We start from the raw sequence: 17,865 nt of genomic DNA, 5'->3' as shown, positions 1-17,865 counted from the left end.
CAAACTGAGATTTCTGCGAAAGCTGGGAAGATCGTTTCTTGAAAGGCAAACAACTGTACGTTAAAGCTTCTCTCGCTGTTCACAGTCAGAAGCAGCAGTCAATCCGTAGCTTCCTTACAGTCGGCGGCAAGGGTTTGTGAATATTTGTCTGCAGGGCTGTGTTTTGGTGTTTTCCAGGGATAGGGGAGTTGTTCATTTTGTTTGGATGCTATACCGTCTTGCCTATGCTGTACAAGAGAGAAATTACGGTCACTTCGGTCTGGATGCCGGAGCCCATCTGGGACTGCGACGTTCTCTTCGGGGCTTAGCAGTTTAGCGACAAGTGAAATGCGTTTGCGACGCTTTCTCTAAACGTTCGTAGTTTACAATGTTTGTATATATGTAACATAGATGGCTTGGGAATCAGACCCACCTTTTATTGCAGCATTTGGTCGCTTGAACGGTTGCAAGCGTCTGGCTGCCTCAGGAGCCAGCCGTCGGACCGTTGGCAGAGGTGGAAGGAGGTTGCCACGAGTTCTTTCGGAGAATCTTGACTTGCGGTAGGAATTGCGAGCGCAGACCTCAAACCTGGGGCTCTGCTGTTTTCCTGCATGCAACCACAGAGCACTTTTTCCGCACTTCTCTGTTGAATCTTACACAAAAGCTACAGTCTGTGTGCCAGGGAGGGGTGCAGGCACTCCACGGGATTTTTGATGCTCTTCCAGCAGCGAGCGGAGCGTGAGCTCCAACGCAGCCGGAGACTCATGCCGCAGCTCCGCCGCTGGTCGGTCCGAGGCAGCGGAGGCGATGCCTCCAGGGCTCAGCCCAGCGTGCGGAGAGACAGAATTGAGCCTCACAGGTGAGGGAGAATTGTCCAAGGGCGGTTGGCGGCACAGCTTCAGCAAATCGACCTCAGTGAGAAATCCGTGTTTTTACTGTTGTTTTAATTTGTTTTTCCCCCGCTTCCCACAGGTTGTTGTTTTGGATCGGGGCTGTTTCAGCTTGGCGCTGCGCTGAAGTGCAAGGAAGAGGAGAGGGACGTTGTATGTGGCTATACGCAGCTGTGAGCAGAGGGCAACTCCTTCCACAGTAACCCGCTTTCCTTCTCAGTAGCCTACTCTGGATTGCTCACCTCTTAATGCCAGCTAGGGAACTGTGCTTAAAAGGTTATGATCTCTTGAGCTCCTTTGGCTTCTTTGCCGATCGGTCTGACTCCTCGGCCGTCACCTCTTCACGCAGAGCTGATTGTTTGGATAGGTTGGTCTGTCTTCCTATCGCGTGAATATAGAGAGAGGCAGAAGAGAGGGGTGCTCTCAGCACACAGGGTTTGGAGATAACATCGGCGGGTGCGTCGTGAAATAGGGAAGTCCACGAAAAGAAGGCACTCGGATGTCTCCGTGCGTTCTCAAAAGCCCCTGCTTCAGTGCTCGCCAAGCCAACGCTCTCGCTCTTGTGTATGCTTACAGCCAGCTAACATGCTGCAGCTTTTGTTTGCGTCAGCTCCGTTGTGGTGTTATTCTCCGCTCTTGGTCCTCCTATAGATCCCTTCCTCAGTGTCAGACCTGGGATAAAAGTTGCGATTATAAAGCCGCTTTGGCTCGATTCAGGACCAAGCCCTTGGGTTCTTCTGTGTTTTCTCTTTCTTTGCGGTCTGTTACCGTAGAGGTGGATGGGACGGTTTCTACCACGGAACGGCAAAAGGGCTCGCGGCTGAGCGGGTCACTCGGGGGTTTCTGGGAGGTGTGTCGTGGCAACCTCAGGTCGAAACACAGGTTAACTACGTAACTCCGAGCGATGCCTTAAATTGGTCCACGCATTTTGCAGCTCAGCTTCCGGGGCTCATTGGATAGCAAGACCAGCTTAGCCAAATTGCTTGCCAGTAGCATTGCGAGACCCACCAGGGAGCTTGATTTCAGCTGGAAGCGGATGAAATACTTATTTTGCAAAGCGATTTGTTTCAGTTATCGAATATCAGTGGCTATTTGTGAAAACACAGGAAGTAAAGAAACTCTACTTCTGAGAGTCTGGCCCGGGTCCTGTTCGGTCGGAGCAGAAGCTGGAAGAAGAGCTCATAGCTGTCAGCTGCAGCTGGATGACCGGGAGGATCACGGTGTACTCTTTGTGACTAGAGGATGGCTTAAGAGATTTTATTACTGCTGCTTTTTTCAGGTACGGGTCGGTTCCCAACTTCCACCTTAAGTCTGCACACCTGCCGGTGGCTTCTGTACAATTTGAGGGTCGTTACCCAAGTTCCTTCGTGCGAAGGAGCCCGTATCAACCTGTGTTATAGGCCGTTGACCCTCTCTTTGGAGAGGTTAAAGAAATTAATTATTGTTTTGTTGTTTTTTTTTCCTCCTGTGGCAGCACTGTGTTTTGTCACCAAGAGCAGGAAAGTTTATTTTTCCGGAGAAGCGGTTTACCTTGGAAATGAGAATGTGAGTCAGTTTTAGCTGAGAGCTGCCTGCTGGGTCGCGCCTGTGGGTAACAGGGAGAAGGGCTTAGGCCTAGAGATGGGTTCTCCTAGCGAGTCTGCTGCTATTCCGTGACTCTCTGGGATCTGCTGGAAGAAGTAACATTCCTTCGCAAATGTGAAAAAACTTTTTTCCTATTCTTTGGTATTAATCAGAAAAACACCTTAGCCTTCAGAAATCGAGTCCTGGAAATACACATATACGATTCTGCAGCCATCGGAGCGATGGTTCTGGTCGCTCTTTGGCTTCTTCAGCAGCTGCGACGATGCCTTCTGGCACGGGCCTTACTTTTTGTCCCGAGTGCAGCTGAAGGGAGGCAAGAGGTGACTCTGGCCAGTTTCAGGGCAGCTGGGGATGTGGTGCTCTGCCTACTGAGGCTGTGGATTTTGGGACTGATTTGGCAGCTGACTCTGGCTGGGCCTTTCTAGGCGCAGAGCTTTTACTCGTGACGCACGCAGTCGGCAGTGGCTGTGGTTTATTTCTCAGGGCTGCTGTGTTTCTGGGCCGGCATGCAAGCAGGCGTGCCACCAAAGGCTCTCTCGCCCTGTGCCACACGCTGGAGGAGCTGGTGTTCGGTACCGGGAGCCGAGAAGCGGTGGAAATCCTCACTTGTCCATTTCCTCCGTGCTTGGCTCTCCAAGCCTCCTGCACTGCTGCGTTGTCCCCATCGCTGTTTGCAGCTGGCAGGCAGTCGTCCTTTGCTCGAAGCCTGGGCTCGCTGCTTTGGTTGTGCCCAGACTGTACGGCACGGTGCCTGGCCCGGAATCGTGCCTCGATGATTTCTTTCGGCCTTTCGTAGCAGCGCGCAGCGTGTGGCCAAACGCTGCGGTTGTGATGAGGTGACGAGTTGTACAGAGCTGTTGCCCACCGCTTCGGTTTCCTCACGCACAGCAGAAATGCCGAAGCTGCTGTGGGCGTCCGAGGAATTCACTTCTGAGCATTTAAAAAAAAAAAAAAAGAAAATTGCTTTGAAAACAGTGTTGTAGCAGTGTCTCCTTAAATGCTGGGGTGCTGTGGCCACCGCCGCCTCCTCGCTCAGCGCGCACTGCTTTGTGCCGAGGGCGTGCGGGTGAGCAGCGCGGGCTTGGGAGCAGCTTTGCCTGCGGGTGTACGTGGGCATCGTGCTCATCTGCGCGTGGGGAGAGCTCGTTCCTTGTGCTGCGTGTACCGCAAACCTGAGGGCTATATTTCTGGAACAGTCTCGTAGAGAATTTGCTTTGTTCTTTTTTTCTCTCTTTTTTTTTTTCCAACAAGGTGCAAGATTGAGTGCATGTTTACTTGCCCCAGATCAAAGGTTTTGAACACTAAGGTCACTGTCAGCTGAATGGACCCTCCTCTTGGCGCTCTTCTGTCTTCAGGCAATCGAAGCTGCTGCCCTTTCTCTCTCAGTTTTACTGTAACTGCTGTTGGGTTTTGCTGTTTTCATTCCCGGGAGAACTCTGTACAAAAAATTGAAAGCAATTAAATGTTCAAGCCATAACATCACGAGTGCGGGAAGACCCTCTTCACAAGTTTTAATGTATTTATACGTAAAAGGATGTTTGTATGAAATATTTTCTGGGTAGAATGCGTATTTTACAAGAAAATAAGTTCCGGTAAGACGAAACAGAGTTGAAAAGGATGTGTTTTTGTAAGATGCAACTGTAATTGGTTACTGATCAGTAGACTTCTTTTTTTTCTTTAGGGGAGAAGCAACCAGTTATTGCAAATTACAATTGCAAGCGGTCCTTTCTGCTGTTCGGGGAAGTATTTATCCAGCATCCCGTGTGGCTGCCATAACTCACGGCAACAGGGAGGCCCGTCGCACGTTCAGGACATAGCTCTCCTGCCCCACGCCGGCCCCGTGCAAGCGGGGCCTTCTCTCCTTTCCGCAGTTTCGTCCTGTACATCTTTTCCTACTGTAACCGTGCTGGGTTGAACTCTCGAGCTCAGATGCAGACTAAAATTGCGTGTCGCTCGACGGTTTCTGCGGGGCCTTCTGCCGTTTTAATACTCTGTAGCCCATACTTACTGGGTCTCTCAGTTCTTCAGAACTAAGTGCTAAGGAATAATCCTTGGGGTGAGCTTACACGCGTGTTCACAGTTAACCCCGGCGTATATAACTTGTATACAGTACTTGATAGGTGTTTTATGACATTTGTACTCGAACTACGAGCCTTACCGAACATCTGTAGGTTTATTCATGACTTTTAAAAATGGATAACTCTAAGAAAGATGTTTACATGACTGACGATTGCCCTTCCTTTGATGTTACGAATGAGGTTTTTATAGTGTGTTTGGGTGTATGTGCAAGGAAGCAAGACCAACAACAACAATAAAACGTTTCTGGGGTTTGAAAAAAAAGATAAAAAAAACAACACAAACGAACAACACACAGACTCGAGAAACATTTGTTATAAGTGAATTTTAAAGATCGCTTTAATTGCGCTACGGAGGCAATGCAGATATTAAAACGTTCAACAGCAACGCCGTCTGTCCGTGTCTGCTGCGCGCCGCCTATCGCCGCGGGCACCGAGGGCCGGGCCGGCTGACGGGCAGGGCCGCCCCCTGGGGCCGCGCTCCGCCCCGCCGGAGCGCTATGGATCGTTACCGGTACTTCATCTTCAACCAGCGCAACATGGTGCTGCTGGGGCTGCTGCAGGTGGCCTTCAGCACGCTGTGCGTCGTCAGCGGCTTCGTCGACGGCATGTTCGGGGGCGAGTCGCCGCTGGGCAGAACCAGAGCGCCCGTGTGGGCCGGGATGGTAACGCGGCGCTCCGCTTTCTACCCTTCGCGGTTTCCTCTGCGGTTTCCGAGGGGGGGGGGGGAGGCCGCGGCTCCTCGCCGGCCCTTCCCCGGCTTCCCGCTCAGAACCCGGGCGGTGCCGCGGGCGGAACTTCCGCGCGACGGAGCGAGAGCCGCTTCTGCCGGGCGATGCCGAGCGCGGGGCCGCTGCGGCCGCCGCCCCCCGCAGGCCGCCACCGGGACGGGCCTCGGCGCGGAGCACCGCGGGCGGGCTGCTCTTCCGTCCCTCCGTTCCTCGGAGCCCGACCCTGCAAACGAGCGCCTTTCGGCCCTTTATCTTCACAACCCGATTCCCGTCGTCAGCTCTTATCACCGACTCCTTTTCTGCGCTGCAGGTCATGGGAGTCCCGGGCGTCCTGGCGTTGTTTTCCTCTCAGAGGAAGAACCCGGTCCTTGTAAGCTACGGGGCATGGCGTGCGGATGGGGCGGGGGCTGGGTGCCGTGCGGGGGCCGCCTCCGCACCCTGCGGTGCCCGGGTCTTAGAATGGCCCTCGTGGGAAGGGCCGCATCTGTAGGAAGGAGGAGGACGCGATGTCCGTTTGCTTTCTAAGGTGTAACGTGAGCTCTGGCAGGCTCCAGTAACCCAAATCTGCCGAAAACGCTCGAGAATGCTTGTGTTGTTCATTTACTCGTTCATTTGTATTTGGTCGCTGCCCGGCATTAAGCTGCATTTCCCGGGTGGTCGTCTCAAGCCGCCCTAGCCCTAAAGGGGGATGCGGTTCCTCAGAGCCCTTTCAGATGGACGCATTTCAGCCCCGCTCCCGCCGGGGGGCGGGATGCGGGACTCGACCGTATCTCAGCATCTCGGTCCCGTGGAAGCCTTTATTGCGCTGTGTTTGGTTTCCACCCAACTGTTGCTACCGGATCCTTCCTAGCGTTACAGCAGGTCAAAGTCTGGGACCTGCCGCGCGCTGGCCCCTTCTGTTTGTGTTCATTGCGTTACTTTCCTTTTCCCTTTCTGATTCTCCTTTCGTTTCTTTGCCTAGGTGAACGTGCTGGTAGCAGCATCTATGCTGTCTTGCGTGTCCATCCTCATTGTCATAGTTTACAGCTCCCTCACGCTGTCCTACAGAGAAGAGGAGGAGCCAAGCTCTCACCCGGTACACGTTGTGCATACGGTGAGTGTCCCCTGAGCTCGTGGCTGTCCTTGACGTGCAGCTTCCCGCGGCCCGCTGACGGGCCATGCACCCCAACGCAGCGAGGTCAGCTTGGTAAGCACCGACGCCGCAGCAGAAGGGTTGGGTTTGTCCTAGGGGTGAGTTGGTTTGCCCTTTTGCACATCGCATCTGTTCTGAACAGTGTACGGGTACATCCGAGGCGTGTGAAGCTGTTTGTCAGGTCTGAGCCGAGCGTCAGGACGGGGAGACGCAGCCTAGCCAGACGTATCTCATAGCGTGACAAGGAACAGCTCGTTCCTCCTGTTGCAACGCGTTAAACCGGAGCGCTTAGCTTGGCTCGTTCCTCAGAGCATAGAAGAAAGGTTTTAAAGAACACTGACCTGAAATCGACCCCGATGCGTGATCACGGCTCTCTTACGGTATCTAGAGAATTTTGGTGGAAATCTTCGCCATCTGAACGTGGCTCTAACGTTTCCTTTTTTGCTTGCAGAAGTTCGTTCTGAATAAAGTTGTCAAGGGTGCTAACATCGCAATGTTAATCGCGTCCGTCTGCAGCGCCGTTGTCGTGCTGATCATCACCTACCTGGGGTGTCGAAGTCTTCCTCGCTGCTCCTGCTACGACAGCACAACTGGGATGGTGAGTGCGGGGCTGAGAGCTCCGTGTTATTGCACGCTCACGTTGCCTCGGCTTTGCCCCGGCCGTCCTCCTCCAGTGCTGCCAAGGGAGGGGAGTGTCAGAAGGACTTTAGCTTTCCGTCCTTCCTTTTGCTGCCTCCCAGTTCTTACTTATCAGCTCGCAGGATGAGGTTTGTGATGGGGTTCTCTCCTTCGTAGGAATGGTTGCAGCCTTGTGACGACCAGACTCAGGCCGTGGAAATGGTTTGCGCCGTACAGAGTGAGTAACTCTTCTGATCTGCGTATTTGGGCATTCGCTGGGGTTACGGAAGGAAGGTCCTGAATGCGCCGCAAATCCCCATAAGCAAAATATTCTGAGCAGGGACCCTGGAGTTTGTGCAAAGGGCTACGACACCTAACAGTTTCCTCTCCCTTCCCCACGCAGGTGCTGGGGATGGCATTCTTAACTTCCCGACTAAGTTTCCAGCAGAGGACTGTGACACGGAGGAAGATGCATCCAAGCCTCCGCCATACATCAGAATGGCTTGAAAAAGTGATGGACTGATCTAAAGATGCTCATCGAGACGTACAGTGAGATGGATGAAAGGAGTTTTTCAGTTTGAAATCTTTATGTGCTTTTCCTGGGCCTTTTAAAAAATGCACACAGAAGGAGAGAAGCCATCGAAGGCCCGACAAAGATGCCACTGCAAATGGCAGTGCACCTGCAGATATTTGGGGACGTTCAGACTCCGTGTAGCTGAAATAGCTCACTGCCTTTGTGAAGCGTGAGCTTTTTTATCTGGCTTTTGTACTTAATTTGTATCTTCTTTCGCTGGAAATCATTGGCAGTTTGTCTAGCAGCGCTAGCTGTAAACATTCAATTATTAAAGACAATTTATTTTTAAAAGAAATGGATTGTGGTGTATTCCCCTTATCTTCTTCCCATGCTCATTGTATCATCTGTTGCAAAGGGTCCGCGAAGGATCCGCCACGCTCAGCTGTTGGCTGAATAGTCGCCCTCCAGCTGGGACGGGGCAGGTCACGTCAAGGACAGGAAGACTTGCAGTGCCAGTCCGACGCCTCTGTCGAAACAGAGCTCTGGGTGCGTTCGTGCCTGGGGCCAATTCAACTTATTTGTGAAGGATAAGGCTAGGTTGATAGGGGCTGAGTTAGCGCAGCTCCTCATACGGAGTCACTTACCTAGTTCACCTTCGGAGAGTGAAAGTTTGAAGTGTTCTGCTGAGCTCTTTTACAGATCTCGGCTTAAGCGCTACCTTGGGAGGAGCCATAGCTTTCGGTAGAGTTTTCTGAGGAGCATAGATTCCCACCTGCACTGAAGGGTTTGCTTCCAGGTAGGCTGAGAAGCATCTGTAGCACGTAGGTCCGCAGGCTTTGAGCGTGCAGCAGGTTGCCGGTCCCACGGCACAGGTTACCCGGCACCTCCGGCCGTGTGGGACCGGGCAGGTTCACCTCCTGACTCCAGTAACCTCCCGCTTACTGGAAGGGTGAGTCATGCTTGCAGTGTAGCTCCAGGAAGGAGATAGGTAGGAGAGTGCCTTTCCCTTTCCCAACAGGTGAGGGAGTTTGTTTTGCTAGAGACTTTGTTTTGCTAGAGACCCAAGTCTTCTTTCTTATACTAGGAAAATAACCCAGATGCTTCGATGAAACTGGGGCTGTTTAGTTTGGAGAAAAGGAGGCAGAGGGGAGACCTTATTGCTGTCTTCCAATACCTGAAAGGTGCTTACAGCGAGAGCGGGGTGGTCTCTTCTCACCGGTGACAGGTGACAGGATGAGGGGAAATGGCTTCGAGTTGTGCCAGGATAAGTTTAGGTTGGATGTCAGGAAACGCTTCTTTACAGAAAAGGTTGTTAAGCACTGGAACGGGCTCCCCAAGGAGGCGGTCGAGTCACCATCCCTGCACATGCTTACAAAGCGTTCGGCTGTGATGCTAGGGGACAGGATTTAGCGGAGGGCTGTTAAAGTGAGGGTAGCACTGTCAGGTTGTGGTTGGACTTGATGATCTTTTAAGTCCTTTTCTACCTGTGAAATTCTACGAGTTTATGGTTCTAAACCCTAAGCTGCATATTGAAAATTGCTTACAGAAGCTGGCACCTCGCTAGATTCCCCTTGGCACCCCCGGGCCTGCTAACTACAGGTAATTAGCCAGTGAGAATCCACCATGAGCTTCCACCTGACTGTCTGTCACTCTGTTGTTTTACATTATTTGTCTTTAACATAGTAAGCCACAACATGAAGCAGAAAGTGATGCCGTGCCTTCTCTGTTGCAGTGTAGCAAGCATCAAAGCAGCGCGCGTGAGAGCATTCCCACCCTCCGATGCTTCTGACAGCCTGTGACAAATTGTTTTTTCTCTCTGAGTAACAGAAACTGTTGTCCTTGTAGATTAAAAGTGAGCAAGGCTCCCCGGGAGGTTTGTGTGATTGCCGATTCTTTATACCATCTCGGCTTTGATTCTCTGTCTTCTGACACATTTTGCCTTTGAAGGAGCAGCTTGCTGGGAGCGTTTTGTTGTCGAACGGTGCCGCTCAGCCACCACTCCGTGCCCAGGTGGATGCTGCAGTCCCAGTGGAGATATTGCTTTGTAACATTGCCTTATACTGGGAGATAGGACAGAACCGAACGATGTGTGCAGCCTGGAAGCAGTGACAGTGACGCTCGGGGACAAGGAGACCCACCGAGGACCCCTCGAAGGAGTCGCCCTATCGGTCTATTCTGAAGTAGGAGTGTAGAAGAGGAGCGCGCTGGAAACTAGACACTAGAAACTAGAAACTAGAAACTAGAAACTGTAGAAACACACGCAGTTGGTTCAGCAGCAGCTGCACAACTCCTAGTGCCTGTCTGTGTTTTGCAAATTGGTTTTGCAGTCCTGTCAGAGGCGCGATTGCAGCACCGCTATCACGGTACCGGCACCCTGGAGCCCTTACGGCTGTACGATGCAACAAGTCCTTTTACAGAAGGAGAGTTTTGAGCAAGGAAACACCTGCACTGTGGAAATTGGTGGAAACTGTACCTCCGTTCCATGGCAGTTTCTATCATTGGGTAGCAGTGCAGAAAACATATTCGTGCTTGCAGCTTCCAGCGCTATATGCAGTAGGTGCTCCACATGTGCATCACGTTCCCCCAAAGCCCGGCAGCAGCTCCCTCACCCCCAGCGTTCCCCGGTAGCAGCTGGAGGACACTATTCAGCACGTAGGCACCATCCCCAGCACCTCCAGGAGCGACGAACTTGGCATTTGCTCCTCCCAGACTTTTGCTACTTGGCAGGCTGTTCGCTGATCAGACATTGTAATGCAACATTAATTAAGCAACCAGTTTCTGTGAGTTAACATTCCACTGAGTGTGGAGTACCTGCTGCAGCCGTTTCCTACGTGGAAATACAGAGAAGGAGCTCCATAGAAGAGCTCCTCAGGAGACTGTGGTTGTGAGCAGGTTGGGATACGTATATGATAACTGCTTCTTGGGGCTTTTATCACTTCCCTTCCCATCTTGTCATAGCAATGCCTGACAGTAACTAGTTTCCTTTATTCCTCGGCCCTGTCGGGGCCGCAGCAGTGGGCGTGCTGATGGGAAAGAGCAGGAGAAGCCAGAGGACAAATCTGCCGCGCCGCAAGGGCCGCAGAGTTGCCCGTTCCAGTGTGATAATGCATTCTGAGCGGGAAGTGACTCTGGGCACGGACAGTTCTCGTTTCGTAGAGAAAAATGGGTTGGCCTGGTGTATAGCAGAAGTGCTATCTGGATCATCGATGAAGGTGCTTACCCAAGTTGTTGCTTGGTCTCAGTGGCTCTGCTACAGCAGTTCAGTGAATCACAGAATCACAGAATCACAGAATCGCAAGGTTGGAAACGACCTGCATGATCATCTAGTCCAACCACCCTCCCATTGCTATTACTAAACTATATCTTGTAGCTTGTCATCTAGGCACCTCTGAGCACTACCAGGGCCGGTGACTCCACCACCTCCCTGGGCAGCCATTCCAGTGCCTGACCACCCTCTGAGAGAAAAAGTTTCTCCTCATGTCCAAGCTAAACCTCCTCTGGTATAACTTCTGGCCGTTTCCTCGGATTCTACTATTAGCCTGGGACAAGAGGCCAGACCTTTTAACACCACAGCCTCCTTTCAGGAAGTTGTAGAGTGCAATGAGGTCTCCCCTGAGCCTCCTCCAGACTAACCATTCCCAGCTCCTTCAGCTGCTCCTCATAAGACTTGTGCTCCAGACCCCTCACCAGTTCCGTTGCCCTTCTTTGAACACGTGCCAGGGCCTCAATGTCTTTCTTGCAGTGAGGGGCCCAAAACTGAACACAGCACTCGAGGTGCGGCCTCACCAGTGCTGAGTACAGGGGGACGATGACCTCCCTGCTCCTGCTGGCCACACTATTTCTAATGCAGGCCAGGATGCCGTTGGCCCTCTTGGCCACCTGGGCACACTGTGGGCTCATGTTCAGCCGAGCATCAACCAACCAACACCCCCAGGTCCCTTAAAAAATACAGGCTGCTATCAGAGAGACTCTCCACGCTCCTGCTGTTTACAATTCCATTCTGCGTGTGCACAGATAGGTCAGTGTGACAGTTCTCTGCGGGGGGTTTGGGTGGGGAAGGTCATTGGCATCTCAAAGGGAGCAAAATGTTCTGAAAAAGAGCTCAGAAAGTGTGAGAGAGGCCGTGCTTGTCCTTGTTACAATGTGTCGCTGTAAATACATCTGAAAGCCAGAAAGAAACAGAGCTTTCAAAGTGCAGAACCGGCAGCTGCCATACTGCTTTCACACTCAAACACGGAAGCAGGTGGCTTCTTTTAGCACTGAACCGTACGGGCATGCTTCACAGAGCTACGAAGTTGTCTTACAGCAGGACCTGATGTGAAGATTTTGTAAGGAAAGGAGGCTTATGACGAGCAGACGGGAGGAGCGAGAGGAGCCCTGCGCTTTTGGGTCCTGTCAGATACGGTTTTCCTCAACTCCCTGTAATCCTGTGAGTACTTGAGCATCGCAGCAGTTGGTGGAAGGGTCAGGCGTGGTAGACGGTGTTTTTTTTTCCTTCGCCTTTTTCCCTTTTCTAATTTTTCTCCTTTCCCCTTTTTACTGCATGAAACAAATTTTCAGTTTAGGTCATCGGCAAAGTTTGTGTATAATAATGTATTTAATTTGTTAAGAAACTGAATGTAAGGAATGTGTTCTTGGAGAAAATTGTTCAAAAGGAGGTTGTGCATAGACGGAGTAGCCGCTCTCCGGATGGTTCTCTAGTTGTCTAACAGTTACCTAAATCATACTCTGTTGTTCCTTTGCTTCGATTAGGTCGCTAAAATATGTGTAAGCCTGTTAAAGGGGGAGCAGAGGTTTTTTAGAGCTGGGTTCTCGAGGCTGTCGCTGAGATGCAGAAACGAACGAAAGCATCCGTTAATGGGATGAACACACGTTGGATGAAATGGCACTGGCGGGATTGTGACCTTCCAATTCTAAAGGAACAGGTGTCTCTATGTGACGCCGAGTACGAGGGTCGCTCCGAAAGGGACGCCTTGTCTTTTGCGGCGTTGGCGCATAGCTGAGGGCGGTGACTGCGTTGAAAATGAGTGTTTTGCGCCTGGGCATTCTGTCACTCGAGCAGCGCTCTCGATTCCTGCGTGTAGGTGTAATTATGGTTTTTTTCGATTGCATTTGTAACTTTCCATGGCTGTACGTTTAGTACAGATTCAGAAGTATTTTCTTCCTATGTAACTGCAGCCAGGTTTTCTGTTGGAAATGGATTTAGATCCTTTTATTGTTTGTTTGTTTGTTTGTTTGTTTTAGTGGCTCTCAGTGTAATCGCGATGTTGGATTAACATTACAATGATCTCATTGTAATTGTAATGACGTGGATCACCTGACAAGGGCAATGAAATAATTAGGAAGCAACGCCTTCTGAATGCTAATGAAGCAGAAGGGCCGAGTCAGGGCCCGAAGCAGCGATTGAGCACCTGGGGCAAAGCAGGGCCCACCCACGGGAGCTCAGGTGCAGGCAATGTTCTCTAGCGAGCACAAGGGGCGGAGCTAGGGCGCACCCCTTCCCGTCCTCATTTCAGGGCCGGCAGAGGAGGAGAGAGCATTTCTCTTGTGGTCTCTGCCTAATAAGGTTTTTTGAAGGTAAGTAGGGTTTTTTTTTCCCCTTGTTCATGTGCTCAGGCCGTTGCTTTTGAGCAAGCCCTCGCTCGCCGCAGCCCACGATCTTGTGGCTCTGCTGTCTCTCCTCTTTCCCTCACGTTACCCCGAAACTGGTAATTTCCAGCGGTTACTTGCTGCCGGCGAGGGAGCTTTTTCTTTTGCTTTTGCAAGAGCTTTAACGAGGCCTCACTTCGCGAGGCTATTGCAACTTTGTTGCCGTTCACCCAGCGTTCTATGTACGCGCTTGGGTTATTTCCACCGTCAGAACGCCGAGCACCGCAACTGTTCTGTAACGACTTCAATGTTGTCGGCGCGAAGAGCACGGCTTCGGAGCTCCGTGGATAGGGTTCAACTGGATAGTTATCTTGTTACTTAGTTACTCACACCTTTGTGTTGCGGGAAGGTAAACTATGGGAACGGCACCATCGGGTGGAACTGGATTTGGAGTGGGAGTTGGATTTTACTTTCCTACTGCAAGAAATGAACCTCTCTTGCTTTTTCTTGGAAGTGTGAGGGGGGGGAAAAAAAAAGAAATAAGGCCAAGTAATTAAGGCCAAGTAATGTTAGGATGATTGGCACGGCCAGTGCTTTCTCAGAGTTTGTTTTTTTTCTATTTCTTTAGTCCTTGAATATGTGGAAGTCCTGAGCATAGATGCCAACTGCGTTATATTTTTCCATCAATGGTTTTATCTTGGCAAGAAATGTCAGCTTGCTTTCCGTTGTTCTGGAACTGCTTGACTTCATCGTATTTGAAACGTCTGAAACAGAAATGAGGGTGGGCAGCTCGGAATGGAGAGTTTAGACGCGGCGCTGCAGGACCGCAGTGTAGTAATGAATCCTGTAATCTATCCCGCAGCGGTGCCGGTATCGAACCCCTGACCCAATATTGTTAACGTCATCTCAGGGTGCGCTCTGGGGTGGCATCTTAGCACGGGGCTTTGGCCTTCGATAATCCTTGCTGTCCCTTCCAGCTGAAGCTTTTTTCCTGATTTGCTAAGATCTGGTCTTTGTTCAGCGAGAGAGAGATATATATATAATATATATATTATTCATAGCTTGTTGTGGGTTTTGTAATGGAAATTTCTGAATATGCAAATGAGAAGAGCAAATCATTGTCTTTTCGTATAATTGTAAGTAGTTCTTTCAACGTGTCCTGTTGTACAACAACTTTTGCCAGTTAAGAACATAGGACATACATAAATAGTCTCTTGGTAGCAGAGCTGATGTCTTGTGGTTTTTAATAATCAAGAGGTAGGGTGTTAGTTGCAGCTGGGACTGAATGTTTATTTTAAAGCTCCCGGTTTGATGCTCCATTTGGGTTGTAGGAGGAAAACAGTGGTGCTCATTCAGTAATGTTTACAGTTGCTCCTCGGTAGTATTGTTCAGAGGCAGGGCCCCTTTCCCAGCGACGAGCCCGAGGAGCAGGGAGGGGACAGAATGGGGACAGGCAACTTAAACTGGCCATAGGGTTCCATGTCGCGCAGCAAGATTTCGGAAGGGGTGAGAGTTCACCTGAGTCTGTCGCTTTGTGGGTATTCAGCTGTGCACGGGTGGGTTGGTGCCGTGAGCAATTAGCGGATTAGCATTCATTCCATACAGCTGCATGCATTCACATATACTGTTGGAAGTAGTCACCTTCTCTTTATCTGTGTGAATACTGCTATCTCGACCCATCAGTTTTTTTTTTGTTTGAGAGAAGAGCAGGGCAGCCTTTAGCCCCCCCGTGGGGTCTAACAGCAACTGCTATGCCTGCCAATAGTGGCAAACGAGCTTTTATTTGAACAGACACAAAAGCAACTCTTGAAAACACAGAAAGCTTACTGCAGAAGTTTGTAAAACGTGCTAGTGAATTTCAGGGAAGGTGCTTGTTTCGTGGTGTAGGTATGTCACGGGAATACTTTTTCCTTTAACCATACAGTCAGCTGGCATCCAGAGTCTAAGATGCCTTGTTGCCTAGAATTGGAGAGGCTGTGTTTGGGAAAACTAGTCCTTTATTTTGCATTAGTCTCTAATTAAGTGCCGGTCATTAAAATACACAGGGGGAAAAGAAAATGTTCCTCAAACATTCTGTGAGGAAAACTCTGACAAAATGCCAGCTGTGTATTTTGAAAGCACATCATACAGAAGATATTTCAGTAATGTGACACCTGAGAAACTCCATAGCACAAGGTAGAGAGAAGGAGTTGGAGCACAAAGGCTTTAAGCCTGAGAGTAGTTAGATAGCTACACCCGAGAGTGGCACATATAGAATCAAAGATGGAAAATACCAGGAGTGGAGAAATATTGGAGCACCATTGGGGAAATAGGCATTTGTGAAGTAAAACCTATCAAACGCAGTATGACTGCTTCTCGAAAGCTAATCTTAAGTTATTATACCTTACATTCACTAAGTAAAAGGCAGAAAGACACACCAGAGCAAGGCTATGTATTACCACAGCTGTAAAAATAGTTTATTGAGTCAGAGAAGTTATTACAAAGGTGTAAAATCAGCTAAGTGTTACAAAGCAGGGTCTTTTTCCATTTTCTGATGAACATACAGCCATGCAAAAACTGTATAAAACAAATGCAGTAGCACGTGGATGTTATACAGGAAAGGTATCTGAACTATACCATACTTACTGCTGTACACGTGAACTGAACAGTATTCATCATTCTTACTAACATCAATGTACCTGGCTCTTACAGTTTAAGTAATCATTTCAACTACATTGGAAACAAACAGTTTACTCAATGACATCATTAAATTACTGCTAGCATATCTCCAAGATTCCCTTTTCTTGAAGCGCTGTCTGACTTAATGCAGTTTTCAAGTCACTGGGAGCAAGGGGGACCATCCAAGGCCACCTGGTCCAGCTTCCTGGTGCCTATCCTGGTCACCTACAGGTAGATTGGGTCACTCACAGCCTTGTCCAGCCTTCCATCAAACCCCTGAAAGAAACAAAGATAGACTTTAGTCTGGTAGCAGCAGTTGTCTCATACTTCATTTAAAAAGGGTGAAATTTAAGTTGGGACATAAATAAACAGTTCTCATTTCACTTCTTCCACCAAAAGGTGGACTTACTTTCTGGCTATAGCCACCACTATTCTGAAATTATGAATGGACTTACTTAAAAGCAAAGGCTGCAGAGAGACAGTTAATTGAGACAGCTACAAGCAGATAGGGCTTGGCCAGCTCAGGCTCGCATACAAACACTCCTCCCAAGCCAGACAGGTTCAAGCTGTGCATTTGCAGCAGCATACTCAAGAAAGAGGAGCGATAAAACTTAGCGCCGAGGAAGAGCAACCTGCCACCTCCTTTCCTGCTATTTGAGAGCTAATCATAGGAGGATGCTCTTTGCAGTTGCAGGAGATTAGAAACTTTAAAAAAAAAAAAAGTAGAAAGCTTCCTTTAAAAGCATAAAGTTTATTTACTTTTTTTTAAGCTTTATTTTGGTTAAGGGATATAAGGGAGAGAAGGTATTCAGCTAAGCGTGCTATCAAAGAACGCTGAGCCCAACCGGCCTTCTTTTGCTTCACACAACAGAAGAAACTCCTAAGATAGACAACTTGTTTTTTTCTTCCCCAGAAGAGAAGTCTAAACTCACCTGCTCCATCGTGCCAGAGGAGTCCACCTTTGAATCAGATACGCTGGAACAGCAAGCAGGGTTGAAATTGCAGCGTCCCCAGCCCAGATCTCTTCCCCAGGCAACGTGGGTAAGTGAGAATCTTACTTCTAAAGGATAAAGCAGAGTTTGTACCTTAGTGAGCTTCATTCCAGTGAGCTTTTCTTTCAGGTTCTCTTCAAGACTCTTTTTGACAGCAGCATTGCTCTCTAGCTGTTCATCTCATTGATTTCTCTTCTTTTATTTCCTACAGAATATTTCAGAGTAGGGCATCCATTTGGAAATAAGTAGACAGCAGCATGAAACACCCAGGGTGAACAAACTTAGTTAACATTATTAAGCAGTCCAAGTGGCCAGTTATTTTTTTTTTTTCCTGCAAGCCATTTCCTGTCACAGGATGTGACCACAGTAGTACTACAGGATTTTGGCAGCTGAAGTCACAGGTCTTGGGCAAAAGCTGCATTCAAATATCATCGCAGAAAAGAACGGTGCAAGAAGTAATTTGCAAGGGAAGAAGTACTGAATTACAATATTAATCTATGTAATGTAATACAGCAGCAGCTGCACAAAGAACAGAAGTATCAAGCCATTCGCTGACTGGATGCATTCGCTGCTTCCTATCTCCATCTTCTCTTAGAGGTTTAGCAATTCTTGCTGCCACACACACACTTGGGCTGCTCCCACCAATTGCTATTTAATAGCAAGCATCTTTCAATGCAGCCACCTCATTTCTTTCTGATAATTGAGTTCAAGGGAGCACAAAATATAGCAGTGTCAGAGTTCATTTTGTGAGGGTGAATGGCAATCCTTTTGCATACACCTCTTGACATATAAGCACCTTTTTTTGTCACCTGCAACAGCTCCTTCGGACCTGTCTTATGCTAGTGAGCAGTCTCTTCAACAGCTGTCTGGAAAACAAGTTACGCAGTCACAAGAATCCATTTAAGGTGTGTTGCTTAGCAAGAGCAGTTTTCCTTCCCTGTAAGTTTTAAGATAACTTAGCAGCATCTCTTCGCTGTCATCCACAAATACAATGAAGTTTACCTGCAAGCCCACAGGAAAGTAAGTTACATAGAGCAGTTCCAGCAGCAAGACTTGGTTTCCTTTTCCTTCATTGCTATTTGTGCCACCTATTTGCACCTACA

The 17,865-nt window shown here is 49.4% G+C and overlaps 1 protein-coding gene across 1 annotated transcript; it reads left to right on the top strand.

Moving 5' to 3' along the window:
- Positions 1-4,980: 4,980 nt before the first annotated feature.
- Positions 4,981-7,870, top strand: LOC125691898 (uncharacterized). Its single transcript, XM_048941838.1, has 6 exons — positions 4,981-5,193; positions 5,570-5,629; positions 6,221-6,352; positions 6,843-6,989; positions 7,187-7,247; positions 7,413-7,870. The coding sequence occupies exons 1-6, from the start codon at positions 5,029-5,031 to the stop codon at positions 7,514-7,516; spliced, it is 669 nt and encodes a 222-aa protein (XP_048797795.1). The 5' UTR covers positions 4,981-5,028; the 3' UTR covers positions 7,517-7,870.
- The last annotated feature ends 9,995 nt before the right edge of the window (positions 7,871-17,865 follow it).

Source organism: Lagopus muta, chromosome 4 (assembly GCF_023343835.1).
Source record: "Lagopus muta isolate bLagMut1 chromosome 4, bLagMut1 primary, whole genome shotgun sequence".
Lineage (NCBI taxonomy): Eukaryota > Metazoa > Chordata > Aves > Galliformes > Phasianidae > Lagopus > Lagopus muta.
This window is presented reverse-complemented; position numbering and strand designations above follow the sequence as displayed.